The sequence below is a fragment of the Pyxicephalus adspersus genome, unplaced genomic scaffold (assembly GCF_032062135.1).
Source record: "Pyxicephalus adspersus unplaced genomic scaffold, UCB_Pads_2.0 Sca269, whole genome shotgun sequence".
Classification (NCBI taxonomy): Eukaryota; Metazoa; Chordata; class Amphibia; order Anura; family Pyxicephalidae; genus Pyxicephalus; species Pyxicephalus adspersus.
This window is the reverse complement of record NW_027317276.1, coordinates 2,928-18,405: the sequence shown is the minus strand read 5'-3', so window position 1 is coordinate 18,405 and position 15,478 is coordinate 2,928. Positions and strand designations below refer to the sequence as shown.

The window sequence follows — 15,478 nt, the reverse complement described above, 5'->3', positions numbered from 1 at the left end:
CTTTAATTGTCACATGTACAACTCTCCCTCTGAACAGGATTTGACCTAAGCATGCAATATGGCTGCTACCTGCACCAATGTATTGTAACTAAAGGGATTTTTTTTAGTGACATTAATTTAGGGCAAAGGCAGTAAGAATAACTGGACAATAAGGAGTTGGGGACACATTTGCATGTTATATTTTACAAACACCCAAGGGCCACATTTGTATCCAAGAGTCCCATCCGAATTGGGCATTTTTATTCTTGTATTAAACCCAGGAAAACACATTCAGTGTCCCTAGTTGTTCACCATGCTTGGAGTGATCTGTGTACTTATTCTCCTTCCATGGGAACCTTACCTCCCTCTGCACTGCCCTTTCTTGCAGTGCTTTTCCTGGAAACCCCAGCCCTGTCCAATGCTTTCTGCCTGAAACACCTTGAACCTTAAACTCTGGATTCTGCTGGGTTGATGGCATTGGTCAGGCGGTCACATTTACTGTAAGTTTAAGATAGGATGTAGCAAACCAAATATGGAGGCCATCAGTTGGACAGCCCTATGCCCTGATGAAGAGAAATGTTCTTGTGCTCAAAACACATTGTATGGTCTCCACTTCTTGGTATAATTGAATATGTTCTATTGAGACTTTGTATCCATTGATTTTATTTTCTGCATCCCCTTGTTTTTTTAGTGGGCACAGCTTCACTTGAGCTATTGCTTTAATGAAAATGTTTTGGACTTTACTACTAGCTAATTTGTATCACCTCTGATACATATGTTCCGACAGTAAGTTCTTGTTTTTTGTGGGAACTCCTATATTTAGTATGTAAACTTCAACTGTTAGGCTCCTAAGCAGATACCTGATATGTTCTGACTTCCCACAGTGCAAGCTAGGTATCTGAGTGGCCAATGGAGAAGGACCTGCGTTGCACTATGAGGTGCTTTGGGTGAAGTTCCAGAGTTTGCAATTTTTTATACTGAATTTAAGTTAAGCCAGTTAAGCAAAAACTTTCAGCTAAGACCTTGTTTCTGTTTTTTTAATTCTCCATATCTACTCATCTGCCCATATTTGAATATAGCAGTCACATGACATCAGGGCTTTTTTGCAGACTAGAAGATCAAACAAAAAAAAAAAAACGGAATCTAGCACTGTCCTTCAAACTTTGCCACTAGAAGATGAATTACATTGCCATTGCTGGGTGGACTTTTTATTTTGAGTACCTGTCTGCATTTGAGATACTCATGAAATACACATAGAAAGAGTCACTGCATTCTGTGGCTTCAGTTCCTGAGTCACTGACCTGCAACAGGCATAAAGCAAGTGAAGTCAAAATGCTTGATCTGAATTCCTGTTCCAGGTCAGTGACCCAAACCCAGTAAATACTGTTGGCATGAATTGAAATGCAGACTGCCAGACAGGTCTTTCCATCCAACATCAGAAAGGTTGTTTATTTTTATGGGCAAGTTTGCACAGATGCTCTTTTACACTGTATGAAGGTTGGGGGCTCCTGTGGCTGCAGACTGGACTAAATTTATAATAATTATCTCTGTGCTTTTGGATTGAGATGTCCATCAAGCTCATAAAGTTGTGATGGGTAATATTCAAACTTTTAACCTGATTTAATAACGCTTTCCAGGACCAGAGAAGATAGATTATCATGGGAGAACCTGAGTGATCCAAAAAAACTTGAAACAGTTTTTTTTTAAAATTATTTGTTAATATTTGGCAAATGATTTGAACTTTGGACCAGATCCATTCCAAGTTTGCCATAGTCACCCATGATAATTTATTTTCCCCAGTTTTGGAGAAGCTTTGATAAATCGGGCTCATGGTGTATTTGCTGAATTCTCTAAATGGCTAGAAATCCAAAATTTGCAATGAACAATGAAACTTCTTTATGTTTATTTTTCTCTTTGCAGATAGTGGATAATAATAACCGGTATAAATCCATCGATGGAACTGATGAAACCACCTCCAACTGGATGAGGTGAGGTCCTGAAAACTGGAGCAAGCTAGAGCAGTTAGATTACATTTTAGAACTACCTTGTATTGATACCTTTGTATTTAAGCATCTGGTTGCAGTGGGGTTAACTTTTATAAGGCAAAAGCATCTTGGTATATCTAGCTGATCAAAACTGACCGGTGTGGACTTTCCAGGGTTATTCTTTAGAATCTGTAAGTACCGGTCAGATAATAGCAGCTTGCCCTTGCTGTAGCTCATGTTAGAAGCTATTGACTAAAACCAAATAAATTGAAACGTCAGCTGATATAATGAACTTTCCCTGTGGCAATCCTCATATTGACCATGCGCTCTTTTGAATTCAAAGAAGAATTCAAAAAGGTATTCTTATCAAAAAAGATATGAATACCTAAATGTATCCCCTGGGGCAGCAGTCGGCAACCGAACATCACTATAGGGGATGTCTCTACCGCTTTGAGTGACAAAATTTAGTAGTCCTCCAGCTCGAAAAAGTTGGCAACCACTGCCTTAGGGGAGTCTCTAGTAAAGGTTTTTTCATCTATATCTATGTGATGAATGCTTTTATTATGAGGGCTCTTCTTTTAAAAAAGTTATTTGTAAAATAATAAACTTTTAGTTTTATTATCTGTATCTTCTTTTCCTCTGGAGATGCATGCATTAAAAATCCCTAAGGGTCCTCTTGTTTGTTTGGTGTTACTATTTGGAAAATCGTTCTCAAAAAAACCTATTGAAACCAAAAAGAATCCCTAAGGGATCCATTTAGGTATACAAATCTTGTTCCAATTTGATTAGGAGGAATTTGGAAGAATCCCACACACATGAATCTTGTAATACAGTGCTGATTTCTCCTTTTATATAATGCTGATATGTTTCTATGAGCTTTATAAATACCAATAGACCATTCACAACAGTCACAGACCCATACAAGCCTGCAATATAAGGATGTCTATAAATGGTTGGGTATTTCCCCAAGGGCAATGGGCAGAGATTTTGCTTGTTGGTGCAGAAGTAGCTTTTATGACCCTTGTGATCAATGTCTACTGCAGTGAGCAGCAAAGTTACAAAATTAAGCTTTTTTATGCACACACAAAAATAGAAGAAATCTGAAACAATATTTGCTGTTTTTTCCAGTATAATGTCCCAACCAGAAACACAAGTTCTCATGTGCTAGTTTGAGGCAAAGCCAATTAACCCTAGCAGTATTTTTAGAAGTTCAAAAAGAAACATTTTAAAATACAAAAAGTAGGTATCAAGCCTTGGGGCTATATTCCAGCATTATGCTGCCCAGTTATATTTGGAGTCCATTCAAAATAGGAAAAGAGAACCTGCACTTTTGGCAGTGCACTATATAGTTATGTTGAGTTCCTATTTATAATGAATGGCACTGCAATGCATTACCATACAAGGTGCGCACTACCATGCACTGTCTCTGTTACAGCTGTGCAATATGTGAAATGACCCCAAATAAAAACGTGATCATTTAGGCATTAGTAAAACGTTGTACCATGTTGACCATTGATATTTTGTAGAGTTTGGAATTGACCGATATCCATACATAGATTGCATGATTATTTTTGCGTAATCTATTGATAGAATGTGCAGTTAGAAGCAACTTCATAAGCATACAGAGCACCAATGATGCATTTATGAACCTTGAATAGCCATAAGACTCAAAACTATTTTCTTGCTGGAACCCCAAATTATTGGTATACAGCAAAAGGAGAAATACAAGAGAGGGTTTTATAGCAAGCCATAAACATTTAATGATCAAATTGAGGTTGGACACCATGTAATGTGACTCCTAGCTCAACAGAGATCAACTTTACTACAGAGACAAGTAGCTGTTTACATTAGAAATATTTAACATGATAACATAGTTGAGCGTGGCATGTATGAACAAAGATGAACACGATTATCTCTGTCCCAGCGTGTTTCACCAAAATGGCTTCATTAGGGGAACGGATAGATAGGTATTGGTGTCTTCTACCGAATGGTAGATTGAGAAACAGATCACAAGAAAAGATATTATAAACCGGCAAAATGTTTTACTTCTGATGGGGTTTTAAATTTTTTCATATAAGCATTAGATGGTGGTAAAATTGCATTGGTAAGAATTCAGCGTATTCTCACAGAGTCCTAGTCTAGAGTCCTAGGTTGATCATTGGGCACTTTCTCTGTCAAGCGCAGTCAGGGTTAACAAAGCCTTGCACATCCCTTCCACCCTTTTTCCCCTGTAAATGTTCAGAGATGACCAAACAATAGAAAGAGTTATACATTTGAGTTATTGGTGTGGTCTGCTTTAAACTGGCTGCCCTAGACAATGCCTGTTGCATGCCTTATGGTAAATGCATCCCTATCACCTCCATATAAATGAGATCCTTGAAAGGACTAGCACCCAGGACCTCCCACTCTGCAAAACCACTCTGGTGCTATTGACTAAGCCACCGTGCTGTCCTATAGTTCCGGTTTAGCAACTAAGTCTACTAAATGCTCTATTTTTCCCAGGTATGTGGTGATATCACGAGAGGAAAGTGAGCAAAACCTAATGGCGTTCCAGCACAGCGAGAAGATCTACTTCCGAGCGTGTCGGGACATTCAACCCGGAGAGAAACTGAGAGTCTGGTACAGCGATGAATACATGAAGAGACTCCACAGCATGTCTCAGGAGACAATCATTCGCAACCTCACTAGAGGTAATTATACAACTCTTCTTGTCCTGTTCTTATATACTTCCTAATTCACTGGTGCATTTTGTGATCAAATTGAAGAAATGTCCCTTCCACAAACTGTGTAAACTAGCTATGCTTGGGGTGTTAAGTACCTGTGTATGTCTACAAACAGGTTTTTGTGTGCATGGATGGGATGCTGGATCTCTGGTTCTTTATAGTGCCTTGACTTCTACCCAAGCCAGCATAAAGCTCCACCCCCTAGGAGCTAAGCACAACCCCTGCTGTCCGAGAGCCAGCGCAATGGCCTCTGCTGGTCTACTTAGTGGGATTCAGAGTTTAAATAATGGTGGTGGGGCTTAGTACTGACTTTAGCCAAAACTGGAGCACCTGGGTGGGCCTGCAGGTGCACAGGAAATAGTATGAAGTTGAATTGAGACATTTGAAGACACTATAAGTGTGGACAAGCTACAATAAAATGTAACCATGCACAAAATAAATGATGCAATTTGTCATTATCATTAAGCAGTTGTTTTTCTGAGTCTCATACGTAACAGTTTTAGTAATTGTTGATCCTTGCAGAAGATGCATTATTTTTCCATTTCACTTTACAAAAAAAAGGCTCCAACTACTGTTATGAGAACATTGGACAAATCCTTTAAAACCATTGCTCAATTTTTTCTCATAAGGCTGAAATTATTTTTTTCCCTAAAGAAAACCATTTTCTGTAATGGTTTCAAAAGTATAGGCTGGAGTCGGCTTCTAATTGTCTGTCAAATATTAATTAAAAGAACACTTTTATCCAAGATAACCAGTATTACGGGAAGTGAATAAATAACAGATCTGCTGACGGGATCAATAGATACTCAAACTGTTTTACAGAGGGGACTATTGCTTTTTCATTGTTCCAAGAGTTACATTCTGAGAAATCGTGTTTAAAGGAACCTGTCATGTACTTTCATATACTCCCATTACAATAACGTTTACCTGAAATAAACACACACGCATTTCAACTTCTTTCACATATTTACTTCCTTTTGGCATTTCACGCTTGTAGTTCGTGTAGAGTGTAGCAGGAGCTCCCCCTGTTGGCTTTGTCAGATAGTTCAGTTTGTATTCTTACTGAATGACTTCTCTTGTGCTGCAAAGGTTAAATGTTCTTTTAGGCCTAGGAGGGAATGCAAAGACCAATATTTCCTAAACCTTCCTCAGTCTTTTGTGTGACTGGTTTGCTATAGTAGCTTCTATAGGCCACTTTTGCTAGAGTTGCAGGCATTAACTTTAGCCCCTTCAATTGTTAACATATTGCTCAACTCTGTTTATTAAATTGGGGTTGCAAATAACAAACGGATACACACAGTGACAAAGGAGGAGGAGAGGACCCTGCCCAGAAGAGCTGACAATCGAAAGTGGTGGGGAAGCAGCATACAATAGGAGGGGAGATATGCATTGGTGAGAAGTAGTGAGAGTTTAACAGAGAGGAAGACAGGGAGGTGAGTTTGAAAAGATGGATTTTTAGTGCTTTTCTAGATGTGCAGAAATTAGGAGCAAGCCGAATAGGTTGAGGAAGACCATCCCAAAAAGTTGGGTCAGCTCTAGAAAAGTCTTGGAGTTGTGCATGTGATGAGGTTATGGCCCTGATTTATGAAAGCTCTCCAAGGCTGGAGAGGATACACTTTCAAAAATGAAGCTGGGTGATCCAGCAAACCTGGGATGGATCTGGTCCAGGATTCAAAGCGTTTGCTAGCAAATAGCTAATGGTTTTTAAAAATCCATTCCATGTTTTCTGGATCACCCAGCGTCACTTCTAAAAGTGTATTCTCTCCAGCCTATGAGAGAGGAAGTCATTAGTAGGTCAACGGAAGAGGAATTTCTTTTGTAAAATAGTACCCAAGGGCCTCCCTACAACCCAGAAGTGGGATGGAAGAGGAGCAGTAAAGTATAGTTATTTTCTATCACTCTAATACAAGGTCCTATTACTAGTACTAAAAAGTGGAAGGGATATCTGTATTCAACCCTAATACTGCTTAGGTTTACAGATAGGTTTATGTCAGGTGCAAATGGGAAACATGTCCATCCTGAAAGGACAGGGATCATTTGTCCCTCTCTGAGTGGTTTTTACTTATACAGATGTTATATTGTATCAAGCAGGGTTAAAGATAGCTTTCAGGAATTTGATAAAAAGCCTCACTTGTGGTGGAAGATCCCCCCCTGCTTTGCAAGGGACAAATGGTAATTTAGGTCCTAAGATGGATGTAAATAGCAAGTTTACTTTATATACTTTATACTTTACTGGTCCTCTTCCATTCCACTTCTGGGTTGTAGGGAGGCCATTGGGTACTATTTTACAAAAGAAATTCCTCTTCCATTGACCTACGAATGACTTCCTCTCTCAGAATTTTTTTTAAGCTGGGAGGGAAAAAATAGTAGGCAGGTGGCAGCCCCTGTTTTGTGACCCAACTCAATCAGTAAGCACCCAGAAACAGGCGGGTGGTTATTGAAAAGTGCCGAGTGGTGCGCCCAGCTAAAAGGGGCTAAGGAGAACATTATACTATTCTAATTATTAATATAGCATTATTATTTTAGAGGTTCTTTCTTCCATGATTCATAAGGTTGTGCAAACCTTTTAATATTGGATAAGAATAATAAATAAGAAGAAGTAATAGTGGAGACAGTTTTGGCAACCAGTTTGTCATAAGTTACATAACATTTATTTGTGCATGTCATGGTACAAGTATATTTTGTACAAGGATAGTTTAAGAATCACATATTAGAAACTTACAAATGCAAACAAAAATTGTTGCTAGCCCTATCCATTGACTTTCTATAAATCTAAGCAGTATTGGATATTTTCTATCACTCCATTACACTAATTCTACGAAGACCATAGATATGCATTGAAACATGACCAGCTTAGTGGAATTATTTATATAGGCATACAAGCTTATGTTTATTTTTTTCTGCATGGTTTCATTTCTTTTGTTTTCTGCTCATTGTAAACAGTAGATATGTGTCAAGCAAAATGTATGTGACTGACAGTAATGCCGGATTCCTTTTAAATGGGGGCATTAGCATGTTTTACACTCCTCTGAGAACTGCATTTTCTTTTCACTGTTCCTCTTCTTACGGTTTATGCACCATGTGTACCCAGCGTGTTAATTTGTTTTTTTACTCACCTATGCTTTTTTAGGATTCATTTTGGTTGCCTGTATTTAAGAATTCCCGTTTAGAGTTAGTGAATCAGGGTCCCCAGGGGAAATGTATATGTTAAAATGAAACTTAAACCAACAGCTTAGTTGCCCCTTTCAGACTTGCGGTCATGGTTAGCAGCTTCATATTAGAGATGATATAAGTGTGTACAAGGAGCATAACTGTTACTAAATGAAAAAATAGGAAAAGTATCTTTCAACAGTCTGGATGTTAATAATGGTTGTCTCCTTCAATCGCTCTGTCTCCCCTTTCTATTTCCAGCAGCCCAACTTTCTCTACTACCTTTACCAAACTACCCCAAACACTTTCTACAATCAGCATTCTTCCCTTCATTGGCTACCATTATTAACACCCAGACTGTTGAAAAATACTCCTCAATTCCTATTTTTTTCATTCACCCACAACTATATGTCTCTACCTCTCCTGAGAAAGCCAAATACGGCGAAACGCGTCAAGAAACTGGGATGATCCTATCTAAACTATTCCAGCTATTTTCATTACGCTCATGTGCAGTCTGATAGTTGAGCTTTGTTTAGTACAACCTCTGACCTTAAAATTATATATATATATATATATATATATATATATATATACCACTACAAAGCCCCTTGCATTTACTTTTGTTTTACCTGGAATAAATGTTTCGATTCTTGGGGTCAGGTTTAAACTTGTTTTTGAAAAGTAAACTGCCTTCAATAGCAGTTTTTAATAATTTTTCTCTCCCGCTTTAGTTTGTGAATCTTGCCAGGAGTACTTTGTAGATGAGTGTCCCAGCCATGGAACCCCTATCTTGGTTCCAGATACACCAGTCCCAATGGGAACCCCCGATCGGGCAGCACGGACGGCACCGTGTGGGATCGAGGTGGTGAAGGACAGCAGTGGAGAGAGTGAAGTGCGCTGCATCAACGAGGTCATCCCCAGAGGTCACGTCTACGGGCCGTACGAAGGACAGATCTCCTTAAAGGACAAATCATCGGGTTTCTTCTCCTGGCTGGTATGTGCTTGTTCAAAGTGGCCCTGTCATGAATACTGTATTTAAAGGCTCTTTTCCCATACTGTTTCCGTTGTCCCTTATTTTCATCCAGATGTACCTGCTTCTATCTCTGGTGCTTGGTGAAAAACTGTCCTGCTGTTTAATTTCCCAGCAAAGACTGGGACATAGCTGGACATAGCAGCAGGTACACTTCCTGCCCAGGTTTGCTAAATCATAGATCCGTCCCCCTGGTTGTCACCAACAGGGTGTCAGTCGCTGTTGATGCGCTCTATAGCCCTGATTTATTAAAGCTCTCCAAGGCTTAAGAGAATACACTTTCATTAGTGAAGCTGGGTGATCGGGCAAACATGGAATGGATTTCTTAAAAGTAATTTGTTAGCAAATGTAATCAATCTTTGGCTAGATCAATTCCAGGTTTGCTGGATCACACAGGTTCAATGATAAATGTGTATCCTCTCCAGCCCTGTAAAGCTTTAATAAATCAGGCCCATGGAGTCTATGCTACTGCTACAATCAGATCCTTGCTGTGAATGCTGCAGAATATGGCTTTGCTGTAAAGGGAATAGGATAATATTCTAATTGCTAAGCAAGCAGACCATGACAGATACATTCTGAGCTTACAGACAGTTCTTTAATTGTCACATGTACAACTCTCCCTCTGAACAGGATTTGACCTAAGCATGCAATATGGCTGCTACCTGCACCAATGTATTGTAACTAAAGGGATTTTTTTTAGTGACATTAATTTAGGGCAACGGCAGTAAGAATAACTGGACAATAAGGAGTTGGGGACACATTTGCATGTTATATTTTACAAACACCCAAGGGCCACATTTGTATCCAAGAGTCCCATCCGAATTGGGCATTTTTATTCTTGTATTAAACCCAGGAAAACACATTCAGTGTCCCTAGTTGTTCACCATGCTTGGAGTGATCTGTGTACTTATTCTCCTTCCATGGGAACCTTACCTCCCTCTGCACTGCCCTTTCTTGCAGTGCTTTTCCTGGAAACCCCAGCCCTGTCCAATGCTTTCTGCCTGAAACACCTTGAACCTTAAACTCTGGATTCTGCTGGGTTGATGGCATTGGTCAGGCGGTCACATTTACTGTAAGATTAAGATAGGATGTAGCAAACCAAAGATGGAGGCCATCAGTTGGACAGCCCTATGCCCTGATGAAGAGAAATGTTCTTGTGCTCAAAACACATTGTATGGTCTCCACTTCTTGGTATAATTGAATATGTTCTATTGAGACTTTGTATCCATTGATTTTATTTTCTGCATCCCCTTGTTTTTTTAGTGGGCACAGCTTCACTTGAGCTATTGCTTTAATGAAAATGTTTTGGACTTTACTACTAGCTAATTTGTATCACCTCTGATACATATGTTCCGACAGTAAGTTCTTGTTTTTTGTGGGAACTCCTATATTTAGTATGTAAACTTCAACTGTTAGGCTCCTAAGCAGATACCTGATATGTTCTGACTTCCCACAGTGCAAGCTAGGTATCTGAGTGGCCAATGGAGAAGGACCTGCGTTGCACTATGAGGTGCTTTGGGTGAAGTTCCAGAGTTTGCAATTTTTTATACTGAATTTAAGTTAAGCCAGTTAAGCAAAAACTTTCAGCTAAGACCTTGTTTCTGTTTTTTTAATTCTCCATATCTACTCATCTGCCCATATTTGAATATAGCAGTCACATGACATCAGGGCTTTTTTGCAGACTAGAAGATCAAACAAAAAAAAAAAAACGGAATCTAGCACTGTCCTTCAAACTTTGCCACTAGAAGATGAATTACATTGCCATTGCTGGGTGGACTTTTTATTTTGAATACCTGTCTGCATTTGAGATACTCATGAAATACACATAGAAAGAGTCACTGCATTCTGTGGCTTCAGTTCCTGAGTCACTGACCTGCAACAGGCATAAAGCAAGTGAAGTCAAAATGCTTGATCTGAATTCCTGTTCCAGGTCAGTGACCCAAACCTAGTAAATACTGTTGGCATGAATTGAAATGCAGACTGCCAGACAGGTCTTTCCATCCAACATCAGAAAGGTTGTTTATTCTTATGGGCAAGTTTGCACAGATGCTCTTTTACACTGTATGAAGGTTGGGGGCTCCTGTGGCTGCAGACTGGACTAAATTTATAATAATTATCTCCGTGCTTTTGGATTGAGATGTCCATCAAGCTCATAAAGTTGTGATGGGTAATATTCAAACTTTTAACCTGATTTAATAACGCTTTCCAGGACCAGAGAAGATAGATTATCATGGGAGAACCTGAGTGATCCAAAAAAACTTGAAACAGTTTTTTTTTAAAATTATTTGTTAATATTTGGCAAATGATTTGAACTTTGGACCAGATCCATTCCAAGTTTGCCATAGTCACCCATGATAATTTATTTTCCCCAGTTTTGGAGAAGCTTTGATAAATCGGGCTCATGGTGTATTTGCTGAATTCTCTAAATGGCTAGAAATCCAAAATTTGCAATGAACAATGAAACTTCTTTATGTTTATTTTTCTCTTTGCAGATAGTGGATAATAATAACCGGTATAAATCCATCGATGGAACTGATGAAACCACCTCCAACTGGATGAGGTGAGGTCCTGAAAACTGGAGCAAGCTAGAGCAGTTAGATTACATTTTAGAACTACCTTGTATTGATACCTTTGTATTTAAGCATCTGGTTGCAGTGGGGTTAACTTTTATAAGGCAAAAGCATCTTGGTATATCTAGCTGATCAAAACTGACCGGTGTGGACTTTCCAGGGTTATTCTTTAGAATCTGTAAGTACCGGTCAGATAATAGCAGCTTGCCCTTGCTGTAGCTCATGTTAGAAGCTATTGACTAAAACCAAATAAATTGAAACGTCAGCTGATATAATGAACTTTCCCTGTGGCAATCCTCATATTGACCATGCGCTCTTTTGAATTCAAAGAAGAATTCAAAAAGGTATTCTTATCAAAAAAGATATGAATACCTAAATGTATCCCCTGGGGCAGCAGTCGGCAACCGAACATCACTATAGGGGATGTCTCTACCGCTTTGAGTGACAAAATTTAGTAGTCCTCCAGCTCGAAAAAGTTGGCAACCACTGCCTTAGGGGAGTCTCTAGTAAAGGTTTTTTCATCTATATCTATGTGATGAATGCTTTTATTATGAGGGCTCTTCTTTTAAAAAAGTTATTTGTAAAATAATAAACTTTTAGTTTTATTATCTGTATCTTCTTTTCCTCTGGAGATGCATGCATTAAAAATCCCTAAGGGTCCTCTTGTTTGTTTGGTGTTACTATTTGGAAAATCGTTCTCAAAAAAACCTATTGAAACCAAAAAGAATCCCTAAGGGATCCATTTAGGTATACAAATCTTGTTCCAATTTGATTAGGAGGAATTTGGAAGAATCCCACACACATGAATCTTGTAATACAGTGCTGATTTCTCCTTTTATATAATGCTGATATGTTTCTATGAGCTTTATAAATACCAATAGACCATTCACAACAGTCACAGACCCATACAAGCCTGCAATATAAGGATGTCTATAAATGGTTGGGTATTTCCCCAAGGGCAATGGGCAGAGATTTTGCTTGTTGGTGCAGAAGTAGCTTTTATGACCCTTGTGATCAATGTCTACTGCAGTGAGCAGCAAAGTTACAAAATTTAGCTTTTTTTATGCACACACAAAAATAGAAGAAATCTGAAACAATATTTGCTGTTTTTTCCAGTATAATGTCCCAACCAGAAACACAAGTTCTCATGTGCTAGTTTGAGGCAAAGCCAATTAACCCTAGCAGTATTTTTAGAAGTTCAAAAAGAAACATTTTAAAATACAAAAAGTAGGTATCAAGCCTTGGGGCTATATTCCAGCATTATGCTGCCCAGTTATATTTGGAGTCCATTCAAAATAAGAAAAGAGAACCTGCACTTTTGGCAGTGCACTATATAGTTATGTTGAGTTCCTATTTATAATGAATGGCACTGCAATGCATTACCATACAAGGTGCGCACTACCATGCACTGTCTCTGTTACAGCTGTGCAATATGTGAAATGACCCCAAATAAAAACGTGATCATTTAGGCATTAGTAAAACGTTGTACCATGTTGACCATTGATATTTTGTAGAGTTTGGAATTGACCGATATCCATACATAGATTGCATGATTATTTTTGCGTAATCTATTGATAGAATGTGCAGTTAGAAACAACTTCATAAGCATACAGAGCACCAATGATGCATTTATGAACCTTGAATAGCCATAAGACTCAAAACTATTTTCTTGCTGGAACCCCAAATTATTGGTATACAGCAAAAGGAGAAATACAAGAGAGGGTTTTATAGCAAGCCATAAACATTTAATGATCAAATTGAGGTTGGACACCATGTAATGTGACTCCTAGCTCAACAGAGATCAACTTTACTACAGAGACAAGTAGCTGTTTACATTAGAAATATTTAACATGATAACATAGTTGAGCGTGGCATGTATGAACAAAGATGAACACGATTATCTCTGTCCCAGCGTGTTTCACCAAAATGGCTTCATTAGGGGAACGGATAGATAGGTATTGGTGTCTTCTACCGAATGGTAGATTGAGAAACAGATCACAAGAAAAGATATTATAAACCGGCAAAATGTTTTACTTCTGATGGGGTTTTAAATTTTTTCATATAAGCATTAGATGGTGGTAAAATTGCATTGGTAAGAATTCAGCGTATTCTCACAGAGTCCTAGTCTAGAGTCCTAGGTTGATCATTGGGCACTTTCTCTGTCAAGCGCAGTCAGGGTTAACAAAGCCTTGCACATCCCTTCCACCCTTTTTCCCCTGTAAATGTTCAGAGATGACCAAACAATAGAAAGAGTTATACATTTGAGTTATTGGTGTGGTCTGCTTTAAACTGGCTGCCCTAGACAATGCCTGTTGCATGCCTTATGGTAAATACATCCCTATCACCTCCATATAAATGAGATCCTTGAAAGGAATAGCACCCAGGACCTCCCACTCTGCAAAACCACTCTGGTGCTATTGACTAAGCCACCGTGCTGTCCTATAGTTCCGGTTTAGCAACTAAGTCTACTAAATGCTCTATTTTTCCCAGGTATGTGGTGATATCACGAGAGGAAAGTGAGCAAAACCTAATGGCGTTCCAGCACAGCGAGAAGATCTACTTCCGAGCGTGTCGGGACATTCAACCCGGAGAGAAACTGAGAGTCTGGTACAGCGATGAATACATGAAGAGACTCCACAGCATGTCTCAGGAGACAATCATTCGCAACCTCACTAGAGGTAATTATACAACTCTTCTTGTCCTGTTCTTATATACTTCCTAATTCACTGGTGCATTTTGTGATCAAATTGAAGAAATGTCCCTTCCACAAACTGTGTAAACTAGCTATGCTTGGGGTGTTAAGTACCTGTGTATGTCTACAAACAGGTTTTTGTGTGCATGGATGGGATGCTGGATCTCTGGTTCTTTATAGTGCCTTGACTTCTACCCAAGCCAGCATAAAGCTCCACCCCCTAGGAGCTAAGCACAACCCCTGCTGTCCGAGAGCCAGCGCAATGGCCTCTGCTGGTCTACTTAGTGGGATTCAGAGTTTAAATAATGGTGGTGGGGCTTAGTACTGACTTTAGCCAAAACTGGAGCACCTGGGTGGGCCTGCAGGTGCACAGGAAATAGTATGAAGTTGAATTGAGACATTTGAAGACACTTTAAGTGTGGACAAGCTACAATAAAATGTAACCATGCACAAAATAAATGATGCAATTTGTCATTATCATTAAGCAGTTGTTTTTCTGAGTCTCATACGTAACAGTTTTAGTAATTGTTGATCCTTGCAGAAGATGCATTATTTTTCCATTTCACTTTACAAAAAAAAGGCTCCAACTACTGTTATGAGAACATTGGACAAATCCTTTAAAACCATTGCTCAATTTTTTCTCATAAGGCTGAAATTATTTTTTTCCCTAAAGAAAACCATTTTCTGTAATGGTTTCAAAAGTATAGGCTGGACTCGGCTTCTAATTGTCTGTCAAATATTAATTAAAAGAACACTTTTATCCAAGATAACCAGTATTACGGGAAGTGAATAAATAACAGATCTGCTGACGGGATCAATAGATACTCAAACTGTTTTACAGAGGGGACTATTGCTTTTTCATTGTTCCAAGAGTTACATTCTGAGAAATCGTGTTTAAAGGAACCTGTCATGTACTTTCATATACTCCCATTACAATAACGTTTACCTGAAATAAACACACACGCATTTCAACTTCTTTCACATATTTACTTCCTTTTGGCATTTCACGCTTGTAGTTCGTGTAGAGTGTAGCAGGAGCTCCCCCTGTTGGCTTTGTCAGATAGTTCAGTTTGTATTCTTACTGAATGACTTCTCTTGTGCTGCAAAGGTTAAATGTTCTTTTAGGCCTAGGAGGGAATGCAAAGACCAATATTTCCTAAACCTTCCTCAGTCTTTTGTGTGACTGGTTTGCTATAGTAGCTTCTATAGGCCACTTTTGCTAGAGTTGCAGGCATTAACTTTAGCCCCTTCAATTGTTAACATATTGCTCAACTCTGTTTATTAAATTGGGGTTGCAAATAACAAACGGATACACACAGTGACAAAGGAGGAGGAGAGGACCCTGCCCA

At 38.9% G+C, this 15,478-nt stretch overlaps 1 protein-coding gene across 1 annotated transcript; it reads left to right on the top strand.

Annotated features, from left to right (window-relative positions):
* The first annotated feature begins 8,574 nt into the window (after positions 1 to 8,574).
* Positions 8,575 to 14,662, top strand: LOC140344969 (PR domain-containing protein 11-like). The gene is made up of 3 exons (XM_072432154.1): positions 8,575 to 8,831; positions 11,360 to 11,427; positions 13,928 to 14,662. Exons 1-3 carry the CDS (start codon positions 8,652 to 8,654, stop codon positions 14,157 to 14,159), a joined length of 480 nt encoding a protein of 159 aa, XP_072288255.1. The 5' UTR covers positions 8,575 to 8,651; the 3' UTR covers positions 14,160 to 14,662.
* Positions 14,663 to 15,478: the final 816 nt, after the last annotated feature.